Source organism: Lepidothrix coronata, unplaced genomic scaffold, assembly GCF_001604755.1.
Source record: "Lepidothrix coronata isolate B3197 unplaced genomic scaffold, Lepidothrix_coronata-1.0 Scaffold173, whole genome shotgun sequence".
Taxonomy (NCBI): domain Eukaryota; kingdom Metazoa; phylum Chordata; class Aves; order Passeriformes; family Pipridae; genus Lepidothrix; species Lepidothrix coronata.
Genome location: NW_016690353.1, coordinates 1,915,574 through 1,939,063, shown reverse-complemented (window position 1 = coordinate 1,939,063; position 23,490 = coordinate 1,915,574). Strand labels below are relative to the sequence as shown.

Here is a 23,490-nt window from a genome sequence, read left to right as displayed (position 1 = left end):
TGGATGGGTGGATGGATGGATGGATAGGTGGATGGATGGATGGATGGATGGATGGATCGATGGATGGATGAATGGGTGAATGGATGGATGGATGGGTGGATGGATGAATGGCTGGCTGGATGGAAGGATGGATGAATGGGTGGATGGATGGATGGATGGGTGGGTGGAGGAACAGGTGGATGGACGGGTAGATGGATGGGTAGATGGATGGGTGGATGGATGGGTGTGGGATGGTGGATGGATGGGTGTGGGATGGGTGCAGTGAGGGCAGTCCCAGCCCAGCCCAGCCCGGTGTGAGCGGTGCCCGCGGTGCCGTGAGTGCCGTGCCCAGCCTCCACATTGCATGCGCTGTGCGTTCCGGTGCCACACACAGTGTGTACAATGCAGCTGCTGGACAGGCAGCTTCTCCCCAGCCCCTGCTCTCCTCTGGGCCTTTCCCCGTGTCCGTGTCTCCCGGCGGCTGGAATCACGGCTCCAAGCCGGGAGGGAGGGAGGAGGTTGAACAGCAACTGCTGGGAGAGGGTTTGTGGATAAAGCCCGGGGGGAATCTGGTCTGAGCTCCCTGGGGTTTAAAACCCTCTCTGAGGAACAAGGCGTGGGTTTAATCAACTCCTCTGTGTCATGTTTGCCTGATATTAAATGATCTTGGAGGGCTCAACGGTCCCGCCATTCCATGACTTTTCACGTAGGAAGTTTAGCTTGCCAGAGAAAGGGAAAGATGGAACTCCAGGAATCACCTGAGAGCCCAAGTGGAGTTACACTGACAGAGAAACAAAACCTGAGGCAGAGGAAAGGGAGGCAGGGCATTGGCACCACTGATACTCCTGATGGTAAATAGGGATAACAACACCCTCTGATGCCTCTGCTCCTGTTGGGTACAAATTCCCTCAGGGAAGGATGATTCCTGCTTAGATAAACACGGGATTTCTGGACCTGAGCACCTCTAACAGTCTCACACCATCCCATTTACCTTCCCCAATCCCCTGGAGCTGAAATCCAAGTGCGGTCCAGCTGCAGGGAATTACCACGGTGTGAAGGAAAAATGCCAGTGGGATCAGCTTGGGTTTCCCAGTTATTGGTCACGGCTCTTGGGCTTCCCTCCCAAAACAGCTGCTGGGGAATATATTGTTGCCCAGAATGTCACTATTTATTTAATTTTCTCGGGTCCCTTTCTGCCATCGGGGTCTCCCTGGGAAGAAGGGAATGAGGACTTTTGATGGAGCTGAGCTCCCTCGTGCCAGCGAGGTTGTGGATTGAAGAGACCCGACAGAAATCCTTGGATTTCACATCAAAGAGTAACTAAATATCCCAGTTTCCTCAGTAGTCTGGAAATAACACCTCGGAGAGTCATTTTTGCACCCCTTTCCCACCTTGGAGATTTCCAGGCAGGAAGAATCCAACGCTGTTTATTGTTATGATATCCCAGTTTTTAGGACAAAAATCACCTTTTCTGTACCTACGTGGAACGTCATAATTATTTCTCCCTGACTCTGTGCCCTTCCCTGCTGTGGCGTGGGCAGGATCCAGTGCCCACTGCAGGGAGCTGGAGAGTTTTTCCACTGATTCCAGTGGCTCCTGGACTGGTTTGCCCCTTCCCAGCGCCCAAAAAACTATCCAAACAATACGTGTGTGAACATTATCATGCTAATCCAAACACAGGCAGCCCAAATGCCACCGGAGGGGTCCTGTGTTCTCATTCCAGAGGAATTTAAATGGAGCAGCCTCAAACTCTTGGAAGCACATCCACGGTGGGTGTTGTGACAGGTGGGACCCGGGCTCTGTGGTTGCTCTGATAAAATGATTATTCCCTGGCAGTGCTTGGGGGAATTAATGAGGGCAGCTCCTGCCTGTGGGGCTGTTTTCCTTTGGCTGAGTTCTGAGCAGCAGAGAGTTGGTTTTTCTCGTGAAACATATGGCATTATTTTCCTCCTGCTCCCCTCTCTTCCAGAATTCCCTCTGGGGAATCGATTCTTTAAGTCTCTGCTCTGTACAGTTCAATGGCATTTTCTGAGAAGTAAATTTTACTCGAAGATGCCAATTTTACTTGAAGAAGATGGGTTTGGTTTGTTGCTGTGTTTTTTTTTTTGTTTGTTTTTTTGGGCTTTTTTTGTTTGTTTTGTTTTATTTTGTTTTGTTTTTTTAATTTAATTTAATTGATTTGGGGGTTTGTCCACTTGTTTTAAAAAAGAGGTGACACCTGCAGCCCTCTGTATCCCACAGCAGCTGAGGTAGGAAATGCCCCATCCACAAAACAGAATCCCAGAATGGTTTGGGTTGGAAGGGACCTTAAAGGTCGTCTCATTCCAAGCCCTGGGCACCTTCCACTAGCCCAGGTTGCTCCAAGCCCTGTCAAATATCTATTTATTTATTTTCCTTTCCCCTAAACATTCCAGCTGTCCAGGTCTAGACTTTTCCTGAGAGATGGATTCCCAATTTGAGACTCATTTTTACACCTCCCATCCTTATCCTACAGCAGCACCAGCAGTTTCTGACCTCATCATCAACTCAAGGAGCTTCTCCCCATATCCCCCTTGGGAAGGAGGAAAGCTGAGGAGACTCCTGCAGGCTGGCCTGAATCCCAGACACCTCCAATCCTTCATAAACTCGATCCTGCACTACCTGGCTTGCTTGGAAACGCCGGCTCTTTTCCCTAAGAAATGCAGCTCTGGGATGGGGCTGGCGTGGTGCACACACGAACCTCGTCCCAGGCTGCAGTCAGGATGTGGCCAGGTGCATTTTAAACCTGGAATGTGGGAAGCAGGCCTGGGCCACACAGTTTAGAGCAACCACAGACCCCTCCCAACCAGGTTTTTCCTGCTGGGAGCTCCAGTGTGGACCCACAGCCCATTACTCTTCATTGTGTCCTCAGGGATCATCCAAGACACTTCCCGTGCTCCCTCACACTCCACAGGCTCTGGGACAACTGTGGGCACTTGTTTTATTGTCCTGAGCCTCCCAGCACCTCATAACTCCTTGGAAGCCAAAAACTAAGGCCAGAAGGGAACAGAAATCACATTTTTGTCTGAAATGTGTGTGCCCACAACGCCTCCTCCCGCACCCACATCCCGCCCCTTCCTCAGTCCTCACGGAAAAGATGCCCAAGTTGAAAGAGAAAAGGAAGGGGGGAAAAAAAAAAGCCTTCCCCACAAATTGCAGGTTTCCACCGGTGCTCCATGAAACCTCAGGGAGCTTTTTAAAGCAGCTGAGGTTGGAGGGAGGAAATCAGAGCTTTGGGAGCAGATGCTCAAAGCCTCAGGCAACTTTCTGCCTCTCCAGCCCCACGGGAGCGCTGGGAAGAGATGGGGAGAACTCAGAGGATCCTTAAATGCCAAATTTAGCCCTCCTGGGAGGATGGCAGGATGGGAGGGTGGGGAGGCACTGCCAGAGAAGCTGTAGCTGCCCCATCCCTGGAAGTGTCCAAGGCTTGGAAGGGGCTTGGAGCAACCTGGGCTAGTGGAAGGTGTCCCAGCCCATGGGAGTAAATGGTCTTTAAGGTCCCTTCCAACCCAACCCACTCTGGGATTCCCTGACTCCATGTGCTGTCTCTCCAAGCCTGGGCTGATCCTTCCAGAGACCCTGGAGGTGCCACAGTGGAAACCCCACACTTCAGAAGGGATAAAGCTTTCACAGGAGGGAAAACCTGTCCTTGCAAGAGTCACTGGGGGGGCTCTGATGCTCATCCTGTATTTATTTATAATATACCTTCTCCTGTATTTATTTATACCCACGACCATCTCCAAAAACTGCCTCCCAGGGGAGCTGTGAGGAGCAGCCACGACTTACCCCAGCCAAATAATGTGAATCCCCAAAGATATTTCTTCTCTGAGAAAAATGCCATGAAGATGAGGCTGTGGAGATAGAGCCCTTCCACCAGGATCCAGTAGTAATTGGTTGCCAGGAAGTAGAGGAAGAAGGTAACAGCTACTTTACAGCCCACCTGCAACGAGCACAGAAGGACAGGAAGGCGCGTGAGGAGCGCGGGGTGGAATTCCCGTTCTCCACAAAGACAGAATGAACCAACACGGGGTGGGAAACAAGGTGGAGAAAGGGAGAAGTAAGTCAGGCAATTCTGGTGGCTTTTATAAGGGGGAAAAATCATCACAGGAACAGAAGGGGTGACCAACTGAGAAAGCAGCCAAGCCAAACTTCGTTTTTCCAATAGCAGGTGAGTTGGGAGTTGTTGGAGGACAAGCAACCTGTGGAGACATGATGGCCTGATCCTGCTCTCTGCCAACCTACTGATGAAGGACTCACAAACCTTGTAGCTCAGCTGTGTTTCCTCTTTTCCCCGTGTCCCTTGTCCACGGCAGAGGACAAAGTTGGCTGAGTCGGCTCCATCTGGGTGACCCGGTGCAAGTCCCATCGCTTGGAGCTCATCCCATCCTCAGCTCATGGAGGGATCTTATGGATCAAGTCACCCCATCCTGCCATGGGTGTCCAAGCCAGGATCCTCCAGGGCTGCCTGTCTGTCCTCAGAAGATGTGAGGACACCCCGAGTGGCTGCTCTGGGCTCTGGAGCCTGGGCCTCCAGCAGCAAACAGAACTTGGAGGTTCTCACTCCCAGTCCCAAGGTGCTTCTGAACAGAGCTGAGCTGCCAGGGGGGACATCTGCTGGAGACCTCCAGGATGTATTGATGTGGAATGAGCTGAGCTCTCACCCCACACTGGGCTGAGATCCTTTGCTTTCTAAAGGAAAACCTCGACTGTGACCCGCCAGTCCTTGAGGCAGAGTGGGCAAAGCCACCCTCCCTCCAAATGTCTCAGCTCTGGCAGAGAAAGGTTGGACAATTTTGATGCCACGTGGGCTTAAATGGCACAAAGGGGCATGTAAAGCCATCTCTTGCCAGTGGGGACATTCTTGGAGTCTGGGAAGTTGGATTTCATGGGAAGCCTGTGACTACCAAACAGCATCACGTCTGCAGGATGTCCCTTCCTTTGAGAGGAACACAAATGACTGGCAGGAAATGTCAATAATATGCACCTTGTAAATAAAAAAGGGATTTTTTTTTTATCCTGGCACAGCTCTTATGCTAATCCCTTCTCAATCAAAATGAATATGCACGTATTATATCCATATATCCATATATTTTTCTGTCAGTAGGATATGGACACGTTTTCTTTTACAAAGTGAGTTAAAATAGAAGACCAATTAAAAACTCCCTTCCAGGTGGGATTAATAATAAGTTTTATGTAGTTTTATGTTTTATATGTAGTAAATTTTATATCCTGTATTTCTATTTTATATTTGTAAAAATACACCATGTACCCCCCCACAGGGAGCATCAGGCAATAATTGCAAAGCTCCCACTTCCCTTGGAAACAAGAGAAATCCATTAATTGTTGCCTTCGTCACTTATTTGCCTTTCAATCCAGAAGAATGGGAGATGCCATTAAAATGCTAATATTCAAAGAATGCCATTTATTATCCCAATTATTCCTCTGAATGAGTCCAGCCCAAGGAGAAACAGAAGACAATGCAGTGAAACGTTTGGGGTTCTTCCCAAAAAGTGAGTGTTTTGAAGTGTGCTGAGTTCTCAGCCAGTTAATGAGACGGATCTTGGAATGGGAAGGAAGCACAACACCAGATTTCCATTTGGGATGACTTGGATGCACAGTGGGACACTCCACAGGCACTGATTGGATTCAGGGGGCTGCTGGCGCTTCCCTGGTGGGGGCAGGAGCTGTGAAAGGCTTGAGAAGCCACATAAATGTGAAGGCAGGATGTTTATCCCAGAATGGCTGAGGCTGGAAAAGCCCTCCCAGCCCATGGATCCCCCCTGTGCCCGATGCCCACCTTGTCCCCCAGCCCAGAGCACTGAGTGCCACGGCCAGGCCTTCCTGGGACACCTCCAGGGCTGGGCACTCCAAACCTCCCTGGGCAGCCCCTGCCAAGGCCTGACCACCCTTTCCAGGGAGAAATTCCAGCTGATGTCCAACCTGAGTCATTCCTGGCCCAGATGGAGGCCGTTCCCTCTCCTCCTGTCCCTTGTTCCCTGGGACAGGGATCAAGAGAGCAGAGCCCGATCCCCCCGGCACCCCCCTCCTGTCAGGGAGTTGCAGAGAGTGAGAAGATCCCATTCCAAGGATATCTTGGAAAATCTGTGATGGGACCAATGACCAGAAGAGCTGATATTTTCTTTTCAGAAGCTGAGGAAGACTCTGACACATGAAGATGGGCTTCTTCCCCCCCGGCCCACGGCCAGTGCAGGTTCTGCCATCAGAGCTTCCTACACAGGGAAAAAACAAGCTGGGGGACAACCCTCCCCTTTGGGGACAAGTTCAAACGACCTCCCTTCAGTTTTTATTTTGGGATGGTGACTCCTCTGCCTGTGCTGACCCTGCTGACCCAACCAACCATCAATGGAAGCAGAGATGTCCCCAGTGAACCACTGACCGTGGCACTCAGTGCTCTGGGCTGGGTGACGGGCGGGCATCGGGCACAGCTTGGACTTGGTGCTCTTGGAGGTCTTTTCCAACCTCAATGATCCTTTGGTTCCAAGGTCCCTCTCTTGCAGACGTCTGCCTTTTGCAGAAGAGTCCCAGCCTTTCTTATGCCAGCACATAATCCCTCCTTTTTCCCATCTAAAGTTCCTTTTTTCATATGGGAGTGATAAAAGTTGTGCATTCCCCATCCCTGGAAGTGTCCAAGGCAAGGTTGGACGAGGCTTGGAGCAACCTGGTCTAGTGGAAGGTGTCCCTGCCCATGGCAGGGGGTGGGACTGGATGACCCCTAAAATCTTTTCCAACCCAAAGCATTCCATGATTCTGTGATAAATCCCAACAGGAACAACCAGCTGTGGTTTGCTCCAAAATGAAAGCGAGGTGAGATGTCCTCTGGTGACCTTCTTCTTCAGGAGAAGGTGTCAGGGCTGAGACCCTCCCATGGCACAGTGGGCTGTCACTTTGGGGGCACACATGTCCCAGCCCAGTGATGCCTCCATGGGGCATCCAGAGAGCAGCTCCCAGTGGAAAACCAGCCAGTTGTGGTGGGAGAAGAACACGGCGGAACACGAGCACTGGTGGGATAGTCAGGAATGTTCCCAGAGCCAGAAAATTCAGGGGACATCAGGGGAGTGTTGAAAATAGGAGTTGTGAATGGGAATCAAAACATCAACCACGAGGAACAGCTCTTCCTTAGCTCAGGGGTTGGGAAACCCCTCTGGATTGAGAGGGAGAGGGAAGGGATGGGGAAGGGGAGCAGGGTGGAAAATCCCCCTGAAAAAAAACCAAGTGCTGACCAGCCAGGAGAGAGACACGAAGACCAGAGAGCCACCTGCTCCGGGGGTACTCACAAACTGCGACTTGTCCGCTGGAGGTGCCTCGGTGATGGATTTCAAGTCCTCCTCCGAGATCCTCTCCATCTCCTCCAGGGCCGAGCCCGAGTAGAGCACGGCGTCCTTCACGAAGATGCTCACGGCCCTCAGCATGAAGGACACGAACAGGTGCATGTGGATGTAGTTCCTAGTGCAGTGCAAACGCCTGCAGGGGACACAGAGAAGGGTTGGGGGAAGTTTAGCCCGTCTTGGGGGACGTTCTTGGAGTCGTCTCTGCCTCCAAAGAGCCCCCCGGCTCCTCTTGGCCCCACGGTGCCGCCGCTGCCCCGCGCTCACCGATCCCCCATGGGCATTAACTCCTGCTCCAGGGGGCTCCTGGAATCGTGGAATCATGGAATGGGCTGGGTTGGAAGGGACCTCAAAGGTGATCTTGTTCCACCACCCTGCCATGGGCAGGGACACCTTCCACTAGCTCAGGTTGCTCCAGCCTGGCCTTGGACACTTCCAGGGATCCAGGGGCAGCCACAGCTTCTCTGGGAAATCCATTCCAGGGCCTCCCTACCCTCACAGGGAAGAATTCCTTCCTAAAATCTACTCTAAACCAACCCTCTCTCAGCTGGGAGCCACTCCCCCTTTCCCATCCCTCGATGCCCTCGGACCCCAAGGGCAGCAGAACTTGTGGCCACCGAAAACCTCGCCGAGGCTCCTGTGAAGTGCTGATTTTTGTGCCCATGCCAAATTTGGTCGCAACTACAGGAGTAACTGAAGTGTGTTGGGTGTTTTCCCTGTTTTCCCTGTTCCCTGTTGGGAACATTCTCCTTTGCTTGCTCGTGTTGAGCAGGTTTTGGGCTCCACCCCAGCAATGGCAGCAACGACCCCACAAATGCTGGTTGTAAAGCGCTTTAAGATCCTTTTTGGGGGAAAAGCTGGATGGGGAGAGGTCAGTGGGTTGGACCCACAGATGAGAGGTGCATTTGGGAACCAGGGATCATGGGTTTGGGGAGAAGAAGGAACTAGCTGACCTCTTGGGATCCCCTCTGTCCTCTAGAGCTCCTGGCTGGCCACGCATGGATTTATGGATGGATTAACATCCTCTTAAATCCCCAGCTCCAATGATGGAAATAAAAATTAAAAGCTGTGTTTTTTTCTCCTTTGGAGGATATTACGACAGCAATAACAGTTGTTGTCTGGGGTATTATAATCCAAGTTACACCAAGTGGAACTGATGAGGTAGAAATGAAGATGGGCTTTGTTCCCTGCATTTGAAATGGAGTCAGTGAATCCCCGGATTATGTGTTATCTGGGATAAAACCTGGCTTGGTCCCTGCTGCTGCTTTGATCCTTGGGATAAAGATGTTCTAGCACAGTTGTCCATGTGGTCTGAGCTGTAAATGAAGTGCTCTGAGAACATGAACAAAGAGAGAAACTAGGAATACTCTTGAACTCCTGAAACTGGGAATGCTCTTAGATACGTGGACATGGAATGTTTTAACAACCTTGCCAATGTCCAGTGGGCAAGGAAATGGAGGGAGAAGGTTGGGAGAGGAGAAGTGTGGTGGCAGGGGTCTGGCCCTGCATGGTGGCAGTGCCTCCAGGAGGGGTCTGCAGTCCCCTTGGCCCTGCGTGTGTCCCAAATTTGGGCTCTGCTGTCCAAGCACATCCCCCTGAGCCCCTTTGGCTCCCTGCAGAGGGGCCTGAGCCCTTTCAGAGCCAAAAGCCCCCCATTTTATTCCCAGTGGTTCATGCCCAGGGCTTGGCTCCAGCTCCACGTCCAGACACCACGTGGTGTTTCCAGCACAGGGAGAATTTCCCCCCTCAGCTCCTGTCTGGGTCCTGCTGTTTTCCAGGAGAAGATGTGACCAGACACTGAAGGGAAGCAGATCTGGGGCTCAGGGGTTGGGAGTCAACCCCCTGCTCTATTCCCAGCTCTCCAGGTATGGCTTCCCAAAGGCCAAATTCCCAGATGTGGTGACACCTTTCACCCCTCCCATCCCACGCTCTCTGTGCCAGCGAATCCTACAGTGCTTTGGGTTGGAAGGGATTTTAAGGATCACCCAGTGCCACCCCCTGCCATGGGCAGGGACACCTTCCAGTGTCCCAGGTTGCTCCAACCTGGCCTTGGACGCTTCCAGGGATGGGAGATGCAAGAGGAGCTCTGAGGAATGGATGCTGTGGGTCCAGAGGGGTATTTAGGGGTCTCCATCCCTTGGCAGAGGGGGGTGGAAAGGCAGGGGAGACCAACCAGAGTCAGGAGGGTGAAGGGGGATTTTTGGCTCCCTGGGAACAGCAGCGGGGGCAGGTTGGAGGAATCAGCCTGGGATGGCTGATTTATCCTTCATGGATATTTGGGGTTGGAGTGCCAAATTCCCTGAGGAAAGCGTTACTACCTCAAAAAATTACCATCTAAATCTGAGCCGGGCGGGGAATAGGGGCAGAAAACCCCAGAGGGTTTTCCAAGGGGGACCAACCTCTTCCTGGAGATTCCCCTCCTCCTGTTTGCTACGGAGGGTCTGGAAAACTCTGCGGGGAAGAGGAGGAGGTTCAAACACCCCACCCACCATCCCCCAGGAAGTTTGACCTGGGGTCAAACGACGCTAAGACAACCCAAATCCCGGACGGAACCGCTCCTGGAATTGCCACCCCAACCTGATCCTGTGGGAGAGCCCGAGGCTTTTTCCCTTAGGTAAAACCAGAGCCGCCTACCTGAAGTATCCCAGGATAAGGACAGCAACTGTGAGGGATCCCAGAGAGATGGAGTATCCAACAGTATAAATCAAATAGAGGCGATCAAAGACCTCCTGCAGCAGAAACGATGGAAAAAATAGCGTCACATTAGAACGCGGCCTCCTGACGGGGGGACACGGGCACTCGGACACCCCCGGGGCTGGGAATCCTCGGGAATCACAGCCTTTGGGCACCCCGGGAAGGGCTGGTTGTGTTTCCTGACGGGATTTCCTGACGGGATTTCCTGGGAGGGCGGGATTTTCGCGTGGGTCAATCCCTCGCCTGGGAGTTCTCTGCAGCGTTTTCATCCCAAAGGAACCCAAAGCGCTTTACAAACTCTCGGCCCCATCCAGAGATCGCTTGGATCTCCACGAGGACAAAACCTTGGCTTGGACAGAACGCCCATGAACCATGGGATTTGGGCTGGAATTGTACAATTTAGCCATTGCTGACTGATGCTGGTCCAGCCCACCCCAGAAAACACGGGCAGGATAAACTTTGGCTCTGGGATACGAGGAAAAAAAAAATCACCTGCATTTATTTTTCCCCTTTTTCCAATCCAAAGCAGCCTCTGCCTGTGGTTATCCAACCCAGACACAACCTGAGCTTGCCAAAGGCCTGTTGGAAAAGGTCCTGTCACAGGAGAGCTCGTAGGAATTAATCCTCTGAGAGGTTTTAGTTCTCTTGACTCTCTGTGTTTTAAAGCTGGGCTTAGAAACCCTGAGGTTTCCATTAAATATCAAGATGTTTTCCCTTCATCCTGTGCTGGGACGTGCAGCTGAACTCAGGGATTCCTGAATATCCACCCGGAAAGGGTTAAAATTCCTGCCACCAGCCCAGTTTGTACTGCCTTGAACTGCCTGAAATTAGAAATAAACCCCAAAGAAACCAAGCAATTCAGCACCTTTCTCCCTCCTCCTTTGCCTCCCGCCTTTCCCTCACCCCACCCACCGGGATGCAGGAACACTGGGCTCGGAATGACAGCCCTGGTTGGGATTGGAGGCTTGAAATGCTGGCCTGGAATGGGAAACCTCAGCCCCATGACATCAGAATCCCCAGATATGGGAATGTTTCTCTGTGGTTTCCATCGGCGGAGTGGAGTGTTTGCCAATATTAATTTAGTGTGTGTGTCTGGGCGTATTTATATATATATTTTTATATATATCTCTCTCTCTATATCTGTCTGTGCAGGCAGCAGGCACTGAAAAGCCAATGGGAGTAGATTTGAAAGCTTTGAGGGAAAAAGAGGAATTTTCCTGCTGCCAAGCTGGAATCCTCTTTGAACTGGAAAACGTTTGCCTCCAGAATGAAAATAATAGTAGTAATAATAATAATAATAATAATAATAATAATAATAATAATAATAATAAAAATCCTGGTCCAAGTTTAGGATTTCTGGGAATCCAGCAGTTGTGAGGGGGGACAAAAGGGTCCCTGAGCCCCACTGAGAAATTTAACTGGGAAGATCCACATTCCTGCCGGACAGCGATGGTGTTGTAGCAGGAATGGCCCTGGGAAGAGCCTCCTGATTGGCTGGCAGGACGTTTTGGGAGGCTGTGGTTAATTCCTCTGATTAACCACAGGGCCTCTCTTTGGAAGGGTGAGGAGTGAGAGGTGCCAGGACACACAGATCCACGGCTCCCAGCAAGCTGGTGTCCGATCCCACCGATGGAGGAGGCACAAATCCTGCTCTGGGAAAGGGGATTCTCTGGATGGGCCGCTTAGATCCTCAGGGAAAAGCCAGGAGCAAATGTCTGAGGTTCTCCAACAGGCTCCGTTCCCAGGAGTTTGTCTCAGGAGTCACCATTTTGCCCTGGATTTACCCAGGAGGGACAAAGTGATATTTAGGGATCTCCATCCCTTGGCAGGGGTGGGGGAGAGGGAGGGGAGCCAGTCAGAGTTTGGAGGGTGAAGGGGGATTTGTGGCTGCCTAGGAGGAGCAGCAGTGTGGGGAGGTTGGAGGAGGCAGCCTGGGATGGATGGCTGGGCTTCCCTTTGGCTGCTCCAGAGGGGGAAAAATCCCTCCAGGCAACTCCAGTACCACTCATCCAGCATGAGGGAGGTCCCAGCTGGGTGGGAACCACGATGCTGAGTCAGGGAAGGTCCTCCAGGTGACAAAATATTGAGTCATCTGCCAGCTGCAACAACCACCTCCATGGGCTGAGATCCCTCTGCTGGGAGCTGAGAGGGACATGAGTGGAAATCATTCCCAGGTCACAAAGGTTGGGATGGCCAAGCCATGGACACAACCTGGGCCTCCACAGTCTCCAGTTCAGTACTTCTGAGACCAGGAGGAGCTCTGATGGCTCCCAGAAATCCACCCTGAGGACACACTGACCATCACTGGTCATCCACTGACCTGTTGGAAGGGGCAAAAATCTGGCCTTGCCACACCTTTAGACCCTGGTTTAAGAAGTGTGATGCTTTAACCGGTGTAATTTAATTTAATTATCACTTAATTTAAGTGTTCAAGGCTTGGAGCAACCTGGGCTAGTGGAAGGTGTCCCTGCCCACGGCAGGGGGTTGGAATGAGATGAGCTTTAAGGTCTTTCCCAACCCAAATCAACCCAGGAATCCAGGATCCTATGAATTTGATTCCTTCACTCTTTCACCTGAGGACACAAGTGCTCTGGAAAATAGGAAAAGCTGAAAATAAACTCATGGAAAACCAGAAGGACAAAACTTCAACATCTGGGATTCCAGGGGTTGGGATTGTCAGTAAAATATTATAAAACCCATAACAGAGCACCAAGATTGGGGAACATCAGCTTCAGAGCTGATGGCCTTGAACATCCCTCTTTGTTCACTCCATCCATCCGTGGAATGATAGAATTGAGGTTGGAAAAGCCCTTTGAGTCCAACCATTGACTGCCAAGGCCACCATTGACCCGTGTCCCCAAGTGCCACATCCCCACAGCTTTTAAATCCCTCCAGGGATGGGGACTCCAGCCTGTGCCAGGGCTGGACAGCCCTTTTCAGGAAGGAATTTTCCCAATATCCAACCTGAACCCCTTGAGGCCGTTTCCTCTCCTCCTGTCCCTTGTTCCCTGGGAGCAGAGCCCAACCCCAGTTGTCCCTCCACGTGTCTCAGGTCATTTTAGTCCCCCAAGTGTCCTGCTTGGCTTCCAGCTGCTCTTGCAGAAGGGGAGGAGTTTCCTGAAGGTCCCAGGAATTGGATCTGCAATTCCCACGCAGCTGTCTCCCAAACCTGAGGACATCTCATCTAATTCCAGGCCTAAACCTCATCTCTGTTCCAGCATGTGGATGAAACGTTCAGGGTTTTGGTGTCCACGTGTCCTGGTCCCTCCCAGTGTCCCAGGGAGGGACTGAGACAGGAGTTTTCTACAAGACTGATGGCAAATACTATTCCAAGTGTTACTGTGGATACCCTGGGCCTGACTTTATCCTTCCATCCTTTTTATTTGTGAGACAACAGCAAAATTCTGCACCCTTTGTTTCGTGGAGCTGAACTGGATCCAGTGATCCTTTGAGGAACTGGCAGGCTCTGCTGGAGGCTGGGATTAGCGGGATAGGAGGATGGAATCACAAGAAAGGGCTTTCCAGATGAAGCATCTCCAAAGTTTCTCCAAGCTGCTGATTCAGACGTTGTTAATGACACGTTTGGAATCAGCAGGGGAAGTGTTTCACTGCTTGGAGCGATAAGCAAAGCCAGAAATCCTCTGGGTTGGCTTTTCTTGCCTTTTGGGTTGTTTTTTTTTTACAGCAAAGTTGTGACTAAATAAAAAGCTTAATGGGACGTGCACAAAAGGCACAAACCAGCCACTGATTTCCAAAGCCTCGGGGAAAACATTGAGGGTTGAACAGGAATTTTGGCTGGAGGATTCTGTTCCCTTCATCCCTAGAGGTGCCGGGCACTTAAATCCTCCCAGTTTGGATAAAGAGCGGGATCAGCTCTGAGATAAGATGCCCCAGTTTAGACTCAGACACCCCAATTTAGACTAAGACACCCCAACTTAGATGTGCAAACATGCACGTCTTTGTGGTCTTTATGGCCCCTTCCAACCCAAAGCGTTCCAGGATTCCCTGATTCTATTCCCAGCCCCACTCTGTGGGCAGGGAACGAGCAGGGACACCACAGGGTGGCTGCAGCAGTGAAGAAAACCTCTCCAGGAGGCTTTTTTTTCACTCCTAAACAGCCTTTCAAAGCTCTGCCCCTCTATCCTGGTGCAAAGGGCTGCCCCTTCGCTGGCATTTCCCGGGATAATTCCGTGTCCACGCCGCAAACGGGGCTCGGGGGCCTCACAAAAGCTGTTTGCTTTTCAAAGGCCCCCGGAGAACCCCGGGAACACAGCGGATTGTTGGTGGGACAATGGAGTTTAGATAAAGCAGCCCTGCCCCACGCTGGGCCGTCCCCATTGTCTTGGGGGTGGGATGGAGTCTCCAGGCCTCTCTGGTTTCCCTGGAAGCAGTAAAAGCACCAGGCTCTAACCGAGCAGTAGCACATGAAGACAGGATTGGTGGGCTGAGGTTACGTCTCACGACGGTCCCTCTTGCTGGTGGTTTCCAAGCTGAGCCAACCTCCCAAGTTGCTGGCTCGGATCCCCCTTCTCCCTGATTTCCGTGGATGTGGATGGCGTTTACCCTCGAGCTCATCCCTGGAAACGGGCTGGGTTGGACCCGCTTTAAAAATAGATGAGTTTGGCAGCAGTGCTGCTGTTGGGGGGAGATGGGGACGAAGGAGATTTCTGCTTTTTGGCCAAAATATGCCACTGACTCCTGGCAGCCTCCCAAAAGGTGGCCAGGAAAATGGTCATCCTGGAGATGCTGTTTGAGCTGGATGTGTGGAAGGGGAGGGGGTCAGAGTCAAAATCCTGCTACGGTTTTTGGAGGGAAACGGCCTCAAAAGCTGCCAGAGGTTCATCACTTCTCATCTGGGCCATGTTTTATCTAAAGATTGAGGAGTTTCAAGAACACAAGTCACCCTCACTCCTGCTTTTAAGGGAATCTAGGAAAGAAAGAAAGGAGAACAGCCAACCTGGGCCAGGCCAAAGGTCTTTTTAACTCTGATCCCTGACTCCTGCACGTCCAGGAAGAGGTGATTAGGGAAGAGTGTGAGAACAGAATAAATATGGAATAAATATGATGCTGGAGTAAATCCAGAGGAGGTCATGGAGGTGCTCTGAGGGCTGGAGCCAGGCTGGGAGAGCTGGGGGGGTTCCCCTGGAGAAGAGAAGGCTCCAGGGAGAGCTGAGAGCCCCTTGCAGGGCCTACAGGGGCTCCAGGAGAGCTGGAGAGGGACTGGGGACAAGGGATGGAGGGATGGGACAAGGGGAATGGCTTTAAGATGAAGGAGAATATATTTATATTGGACATTGGGAAGGAATTCCTGGCTGTGAGGGACTGGAATGGATTTTCCAGAGAAGCTGTGGCTGCCCCTGGATCCCTGGAAGTGTCCAAGGCCAGGTTGGAGCAACCTGGGCCAGTGGAAGGTGTCCCTGCCTTCCAGGGGGTGGCACTGGATGATCCTTAAGCTCCTTTCCCACTCCAGCCATCCTGGCACTCTGTGATGCAGATCCCCCCCCCCCGTTCCCACCCTGCAGTGCTCATGGAGCCGTCCTGGATACCCTCTCCCAAAGTTCAGCAGAGCTTCAGCCCCGTGGAACAGGCAGCAGAGGGACAAACAGCTGCAGTTTAACCCCAGCGCCCCCGAGAGGGAACCCCAGCCAAGCCATCCCTTCCTTCCCTGCTCCTCCTGCTCCTCCTCAAACACCGGATGGAAAACAAGCCAAGCAGAGCTCCCAGCTCAGGGGGCTGGGCTGGGAAGCCACAGATCCCTCAGCTTGTCAGTTCAGAGGCACCTTGTGAAGATCCAGGGTGCAGGTGGGGCGGGGGCTGCCCAGGCACCTCTCCTGGGGAAGCAGTGGGAGAAGGAGCTTTCCCACCATCTCTGCTGCGCTGGGAGAGGGTTATTTTAAAAGCAGAATGTGAGGGAACACACAGAGGGTGGTGCAGAGGTGGCTTTGAGCTCAAAGGCACGAAGAAAACTGTCTCGTCTTCCCACGAGGAGCTGCTGAGACACCTTTCCACAAAACTTCATCCTGTCCTTTGCTAAACCGTTGGCTCAGACTGTGTCCAGGAGGTCACAGAATCCCAGGATGGTTTGGGTTGGAAAGGACCTCAAAGATCATCCTGTCCCACCCCCTGCCACAGGCAGGGACACCTTCCAGTGTCCCAGGTTGCTCCAAGCCCCGTCCAACCTGGTGTTGGACACCTCCAGACAGTTAGTCCCTCCACATTTAATCCTGTCTGGAAGGGATTTGAGGAGACACTTCCCTGGCTCACTCCAGGCTAAGAGGGGACACCAACCTCCAGAGCTGTCAACCCAGAGTCCTCCAGCAGAGCTGGTTTTCCCTCGGGACACAGCCCAGGAGCAGTTGTTCCCTCAGGCTGTTAATCCTTGGGCTCTGATGGCTTTAACATTCCAGAGGGTGGTTCCTCTGCTGCTCCTGCTGGAACCATCCTGTCCATCCCCTGCAGGACACAAACCTGCTCTGGGGCCCTCTGTTTGCTGCTCTGCTCAGTCTGCCAATCCTCCCACAGTGGTTAAAAGGAGAAAACTCCCCACCCAAACAAACATCTGGGGGTGCTTATTTAGGGGTGTATCTGTACCTCTATCTATAGTTACAGCCCTATTTCTAGGGAGAGCAGCAAATCTATATATTTATAGTCACAGACAGATTTTTTTTTCCCCCTCCTGATTCCCTCTAAATGCACATTTCCCCTGGTTGCATCTGCTCTGGTGCTGCTCTGCTTGGAGCCAGCCCACGATCCTCTTTCCAAACGTTGGTTAAATGCAGCTGTTCCCGGTGACGCAAAGATGTTGTTCCCCAGGGAGGGAAATAATAATAGAAAACAAATTCTCTCCCTCAAGATGACGGGTCTGCCTTACCAAAATTCCCCGATTCTGACATCTCCTGACATATTTACTTCAAGGAGAGGGGAAAAAAAAAAAAGAAATATCAAAGGGAGGTTTATTAATACCAGTGCTCTGTGTGTGACAGACAAGAGGCCTTCCGTGCTCTCCGTGAGGAAAGTCATCACCCAACTGGGCAAAAAAGGTCATTATTTTCTCTCTCTTTTGTTTGCAGGGTGTTTTTCAGACCAAAGGGCCCGAGAGACCTGCAGTGGCTGCATATTTGTTGTGTCACTTGTCACTAAAATTCAGCCACCTCGCTGATAACACACTCTGTGACAACACAGAGGGGAGGGCAGGGCTGCTCTCAGGGACACCTTGCAAATACAAGGTTAATAATAATAATAATAATAATAATAATAATGATAATAATAATAATAATAATAATAATAATAATAATAATAATAATAATAACAACAATAATATGTTGTTGAAAAGCATTTGTTAATCAAGCTCAAGTCCCAAAGCTGAGGAAAACCTCCTTTTTTTCCAGTGTTCTTTGCCCTGGGGAAGCACCACTTAAACAAGACCGTCTTGCTCAGTTAATCTGAGCAGTGGTGATGCTTTAATTTGTCTGACCATTAAATACCATCCAGTTCTCCTCAAACCAGGAAATTGCTGGCAAAATATGAATATTGAGGAGGATAGTGATATTGGGATGGTCAAATCCCATGGCATCTTTGTGGCAAAAGGTGAATCATGAGGAGGAGGATTTGGGGATGGTAAAATCCCATGGCATCTTTGTGGCAAAAGGTGAAGTACGAGGAGGAGGATCTGGGGATGGTTTATTAAAACAGCTCCTAAAGGAAGAGGTCATGAGGAGCAGGAATTTTCCAAGTGAGAGGCTGGGAAGAAAAATGAAGTCTCCTGGGCTGTGAGACCTCATCTAAACTCCCTTTGTTAGGAAGCACAGTCCAAGTCCTCTGGGCTGTGACCACCTCAGGGGACACAAAGTACCTGAAACCCAGGACCTGAGACTTTGCTTTCAGCCTTTTTCACCAGCCTGGGGGTGGAAGGTCTCCATTTTTATCTTGTGCTGGTAACAAATGGTCACCTCTCTTCTTCTTTCCACCTTCCCCTACCAAGTCACCTTGACAAGTCCCAGTTGCCAGTGTGGGAGGTTAAAAACACAGGATGTCCTTTCCCTGGGGGAAATCTTGGACACTGGCTCAGCTGGACAAGTCAGAGAATCACAGAATATCCTGAGTAGGGAGGGACCTCCAAGGATCATCAAATCCAACTCCTGGCTCTGCACAGACACCCCAACAATCCTCTCCTGTCCCTCAGAGCATTGTCCAAACCCTCCTGGAGCTCTGGCAGCCTTGGGGCTGTGCCCACTGCCCTGGGGAGCCTGGTCAGTGCCCAACCACCCTCTGGGGGAAGAACCTTTCCCTGAGATCCAACCTGAGCCTCTCCTGACCCACTGATGGTGTTTCTTCTGTCTGCAGCAGGTGACTCCCAGCTCAGGGCAGGGCTGAGGGAGGTGGCACAGAGACAATGACCTCAGAGAAGTCATGAAGTTGTACAATTTAGCAAAGTACTCAGTGTGATCAAGACACTCAATGACTCCAACACCCAGTCCAGAACCTTCCCAGAAAACTCTGGGGCTAAAACAGTTTTTTCCACTGGATGAACTGGGAAAAGATGAGCCCAAACTTGTTCTAGAAGTGAACATCATCCAACCCTGAGATGACACACTCTGCTGGAGCAGAACCCTGTGTGTAAAACCTTGCCTGTTCTTTGACCACATGACACAAGCCGTGCAGGTCCTCAAATAACTTATTTCCTCACTAAACAGCTTCATTCATGTGTTGCTTCACTCTGGAGAGAAAATAAAAGAAAACCCCCAACCCAAAACCAACCCCGGGCACGCTGTGGTTGGATTTCAAATGAGGAACATCCTCCCGACGGGCCTGTGCATCATCCCCTGTCCTTCTCCACTGATCTTTATCTCCAGCTGCCTGCACAGAGCCCTGCCTGCACATCCAGCTCCTACTTCACCAATTACCCAAATTTGTGCAAAACTAAGGCCCGGAGTTCTTTTTTCTTCCTATTTTTTTATTTTGTTTTCCAGGAGCCCACCAAACCCTCTCCATGTGCTTTTAGTCTCTTTTCACCTTTGGAGTGATGGCCCTGTTTCAAAACTGTGCCTACACCATTATTAATTCAAGATCATGGAATCCCAGTTTGCTTTGGGATTGAGGAAGGGACTTTAATGATCATCTCAATCCACCCTGTGCTATGGGCAGGGGCACCTTCCACTAGCCCAGGTTGCTCCAACCTGGCCTTGGACACTTCCAGGGATCCAGGGGCAGCCACAGCTTCTCTGGCAAATCCATTCCTAACCCTAACCCCCACAGACAAGAATTCCTTCCCAATATCCCATCTAAATTTACTCTCTTTCATCTTGAAGCCATTCCCTGTGTCCTGTCCCTCCATCCCTTGTTCCCAGTCCCTCTCCAGCTCTCCTGGAGCCCCTTTGGGCCCTGCCAGGGGCTCTCAGCTCTCCCTGGAGCCTTCTCTTCTCCAGGGGAACCCCCCCCAGCTCTCCCAGCCTGGCTTGGACTGGTTTGACTCTGGTTTGACTGACACATCCTTTTCCTCTGTGTTTGGACATCCCCCACCACAGCCAACCACAGAAACACTGGAATTTTTGATAACAACCTGGTAGCAAAATTATTTCCTGATGGGGCAGGGGGAGTCTCAGTGGCAGGGAACAACCTCCAACCACTTCTGAGCCTCCCTGAGACCGCTTCATTTCCCCCAAAATCCCTTTAGAAATGGGGGTGTGTGTGGGAGGGTGGCTGCTGGAGCCTTTCTGGCTTTGAGGACAATTCCAAGTTCAAGTAATTCCCCACCAAAACCCGCCGTGGCTTTGGCAAGCTCGGGCTTAGTTTCCAAGAGGAGGCCGATGAGCTGGAGCTCATCGAGGGTTTGAAGTGAGACAAGTGAGGAATTCTGGGTGAGGGCAGAATTCCCGCCCCGTGCCCGAAGGGAATTGCCTACCCTCTCCCTCGTCTCGTTGGTGAGGAACTTGGCACACTCGCTGTAGTTTGCCCAGGTCCTGTTGTTGCCTGGCACCAGCTCCCAGCTCCCGTTCAGGTCACACCGACGGTAAGCGTGGCCTGTGGAGAGAGGGGACACACAGAGTCAGGGCCCAGACCTGGGAAAACGGGAGAAAACCACTCCAGGGGTGGATCCCAACAGTCCTGCTGTGTCCTGCCCGCTTCCAAGCTCAGCTGCAAGAACCGAGTCCCATCTCCACAGAAACCTTATCGACCTTCCGGCTGAGAAACCCCACAGAGCATTTTAATTAGGGTCAGATAGTGGGTCTAAAAATCGAGGAGAGAAGCTTTGGAAAGCCCCAAAACATGGAATCATCCTCGGAATTAATTGCAGTTCTCCCTGGGAAATAAAGGGGGATTTATTGATGCTGCTCTTCCTTTACAGGCTCGGGTCATCTCCAGGGAGGTTTTTCTCTGGTTGCTCTCCTCGTGGTGGAGGAGGAAGAAGAGGAAGCAAAGTTTCCTCCTGGGATACAGCTGGCAGATGGGAATATCCACGTTCAGAGGGCTGTGTGGGCATCAGGGCATCAGCTGTATGTTAAAATCCCTTCACAGAAAATAGGGATGAAACCACTCAACAGACCCGTCTGTCCCGGGACTACGGAGGGAGAGGTGTTGGGAGCCCTCCAGGAAGATGGAGAGGGACTTTTACAAGGGCCTGGAGTGACAACAAAACTGGGAATGGCTTCAAACTGACAGGCAGTAGGTTTAGGTTGGATATTAGGAAGGAATTCCTGGCTGGGAGGGTGGGGAGGCCCTGGCACAGGGTGCCCAGAGAAGCTGTGGTTGCCCCTGGATCCCTGGAAGTGTCCAAGGCCAGGCTGGGATAATGGAAGGTGTCCACTGGGGTGGACTGGATGATCCTTAAGGGCCCTTCCAGCCCAAACCATTCTGGGGTTCTTTGTTTCTATCATCTGAGGCCCTTCATCTGACTCCCACCCCACCTGACTTGGCCATGGACCTCAGCAAGGTGAGGAATCCATGCCATGTTGGAATATCGAGGGGAAAAGGGATGGATTGCACCAGGGAAGGATTGGATGGAATAGTGGGAAAAATTCCTCTTGGAAAGGGCTGCCCAGCTCTGGCACAGCTGCCCAGGGCAGGGGTGGAATCCCCATCCCTGGAGGGATTTCCAAGCCCTGTGGATGTGGCACTTGGGGACATGGGCAGTGGTGGCCTTGGCAGTGCTGGGGGATGTTGGACTCTGATCTTAGGTGGCTTTTCCAACCTAAACTATCCAATGATTCCATGGCAGCTTGTTCCTCCTGGTCTCTCAGGTGAAGAGCACGGGCAGGGTCTGTGAGAGGTCAGGGGTGAACTGGGTGAGCTCCCAGTCCCTCACAGAAAAGCCAGGATGTGCAACCAGGATTCCTGGGACCATCATTCCTTGTTTTCTGAAAGCAGCACCAGTGCTCTGCTCAGAACAGACAGGCTTAACTCCCTAATTTTTGCCTCCTTGGGGAGAATAGAGAGTCCTCTAGCTCTGAAAATTCCCTGAGGGAACACAAATGTGTTCCTGCCCTTCTCCAAACATTCCCAGACTCCGGGGCACCACCAGAGAGCCCAGAAATGAGCTGCCTGAGGGGAAGGGAGATAGGGAAGAATTCTCACCTTCTGCTTGCTCCTGCTGCTCTCAGACACCCAGAGAGGGCTCTGGGCAGGGAGCAGGGACTGGGATTAACAAGGAATATAAATGGGAAGAATATCTTGGGGTTTCTCTTGTTACCTAGAGGTTGTGGGTAACAAATCCAGGCTGGTCAATCAAATGAAAAAAATCAGAATCAATCAAATGAAAAAATCAGAATCAATCAAACAAAAAAATCAGAATCAATCAGATAAAAAAAACCAAAATGAATCACGTAAAAAAATAAAAATTAAAAAAAAATCAAAGACTTGAGTTCTGTCAGGCTCAAAGTGGCCACAGAGTTCAAGTTTTGTGGATTTACAAACTCTGTGTAGCAAGAGAAAACCCAAGATAAGAGTTGAACTCGATGGTCCTTGTGGGTCCCTCCTGACTCAGCATATTCTGGGATTCTGGGACTTAATCTGAAGGCTGTGTTTATTGTGTTGCTATTAATTATTAATATCTAAACCAATAGATTAATATAGAACTAATATTAAAATATAAAACAGATATTAGTATATAAAACAAATATTAATATATAAAACAAATATTAGTATCTAAAACTAATATTAGTATCTAAAATGAATATTAATATTTAAAACTAATATTAATCTCTAAAACTAATATTAATATCTAAACACTAATATTAATCTCTAAAACTAATATTAATATCTAAACACTAATATTAATCTCTAAACCTAATAATAATATCTAAACACTAATCATTAGTGTTAGGAGGGTTACAGGCTGTGTGGGACACGTGGGAAATCTGTCTCTGTTTCAGTTAAAACCGAGCTTTTCTTTCGGCAGAAACAAATAACAAACTGTTTCTTTTCTTCCTTCCTTTCCCCTGGGTTTGCTCCTGCTGGGAAGGGAGTCGCTGTGTGAGGAAAAAGGGATGTTAAAGGTGGTTTGGAATGTTGTGACTGCCGGGAATCTCCTTCCTGAGGGCAACACCCACCTTTGTGGTTGAAGTCGTAGATGTACTCGGGGCACGGCATGGCCACCACCTTGCCCGGGACACCTTCGGGCCAGCAGACGATGCCATCCCACTCAGGGAGACAAAACCCATCTGGGGGAGAGAACAAAGGCAAGAAGGAGTCACTGCACCCTGCAGAGGTGACACGGGTGTCCCACTGTTTGGAGAAGGCTCTCTGGGAAAAGCTCTCAGTGCTGTCGCTCAGGTTGAGAAATCACTGGGAAATCACTGGGAAATCATTGAGATATCACCGGGAAATCACTGAGAAATTGCTGGGAAATCACTGGGAAATCATTGAGAAATTACTGAGAAATCACTGGGAAATTGCTGGGAAATCATTGAGAAATCAGTGAGAAAACATTGAGAAGTCACTGGGAAATCATTGAGAAGTCACTGGGAAATCACTGAGAAGTCACTGGGAAATCATTGAGAAACTGCTGGGAAAATCACTGGGAAATCACTGGGAAATCACTGAGAAATCACTGGGAAATCATTGAGAAATTGCTGGGAAATCACTGGGAAATCATTGAGAAATCACTGAGGAAACATTGAGAAATCACTGGGAAATCATTGAGAAACTGCTGGGAAAGCACTGGGAAATCACTGGGAAATCATTGAGAAATTACTGAGAAATCACTGGGAAATTGCTGGGAAATCATTGAGAAATCACTGAGGAAGCATTGAGAAGTCACTGGGAAATCATTGAGAAACTGCTGGGAAAGCACTGGGAAATCCCTGGGAAATCATTGCCATTCTTAGTGTTTGGCTCCAGAAGGTGCAGGTTCTCCCAGGTTTTATTTCGGAAGGACACGCGGCATCCAGCCCTGGGAACAGCAGCAGGAGGACGTGGAGCTGCTGGAGAGAGTCCAGAGGAGGCCCCGGAGATGCTG

At 50.7% G+C, this 23,490-nt stretch overlaps 1 protein-coding gene across 1 annotated transcript in view; it reads right to left on the bottom strand.

Annotated features, from left to right (window-relative positions):
* Positions 1–23,490, bottom strand: part of PTH1R (parathyroid hormone 1 receptor) — a 109,265-nt gene that overhangs the window by 18,294 nt on the left and 67,481 nt on the right. The window contains exons 3-7 of the mRNA XM_017830022.1: positions 22,583–22,693; positions 19,939–20,057; positions 9,978–10,072; positions 7,293–7,479; positions 3,784–3,937 (exon numbers count right to left, since the gene is read on the bottom strand). Coding sequence (XP_017685511.1) covers positions 3,784–3,937; positions 7,293–7,479; positions 9,978–10,072; positions 19,939–20,057; positions 22,583–22,693 — 666 coding nt within the window. The remainder of the gene's footprint in view (positions 1–3,783; positions 3,938–7,292; positions 7,480–9,977; positions 10,073–19,938; positions 20,058–22,582; positions 22,694–23,490) is intronic.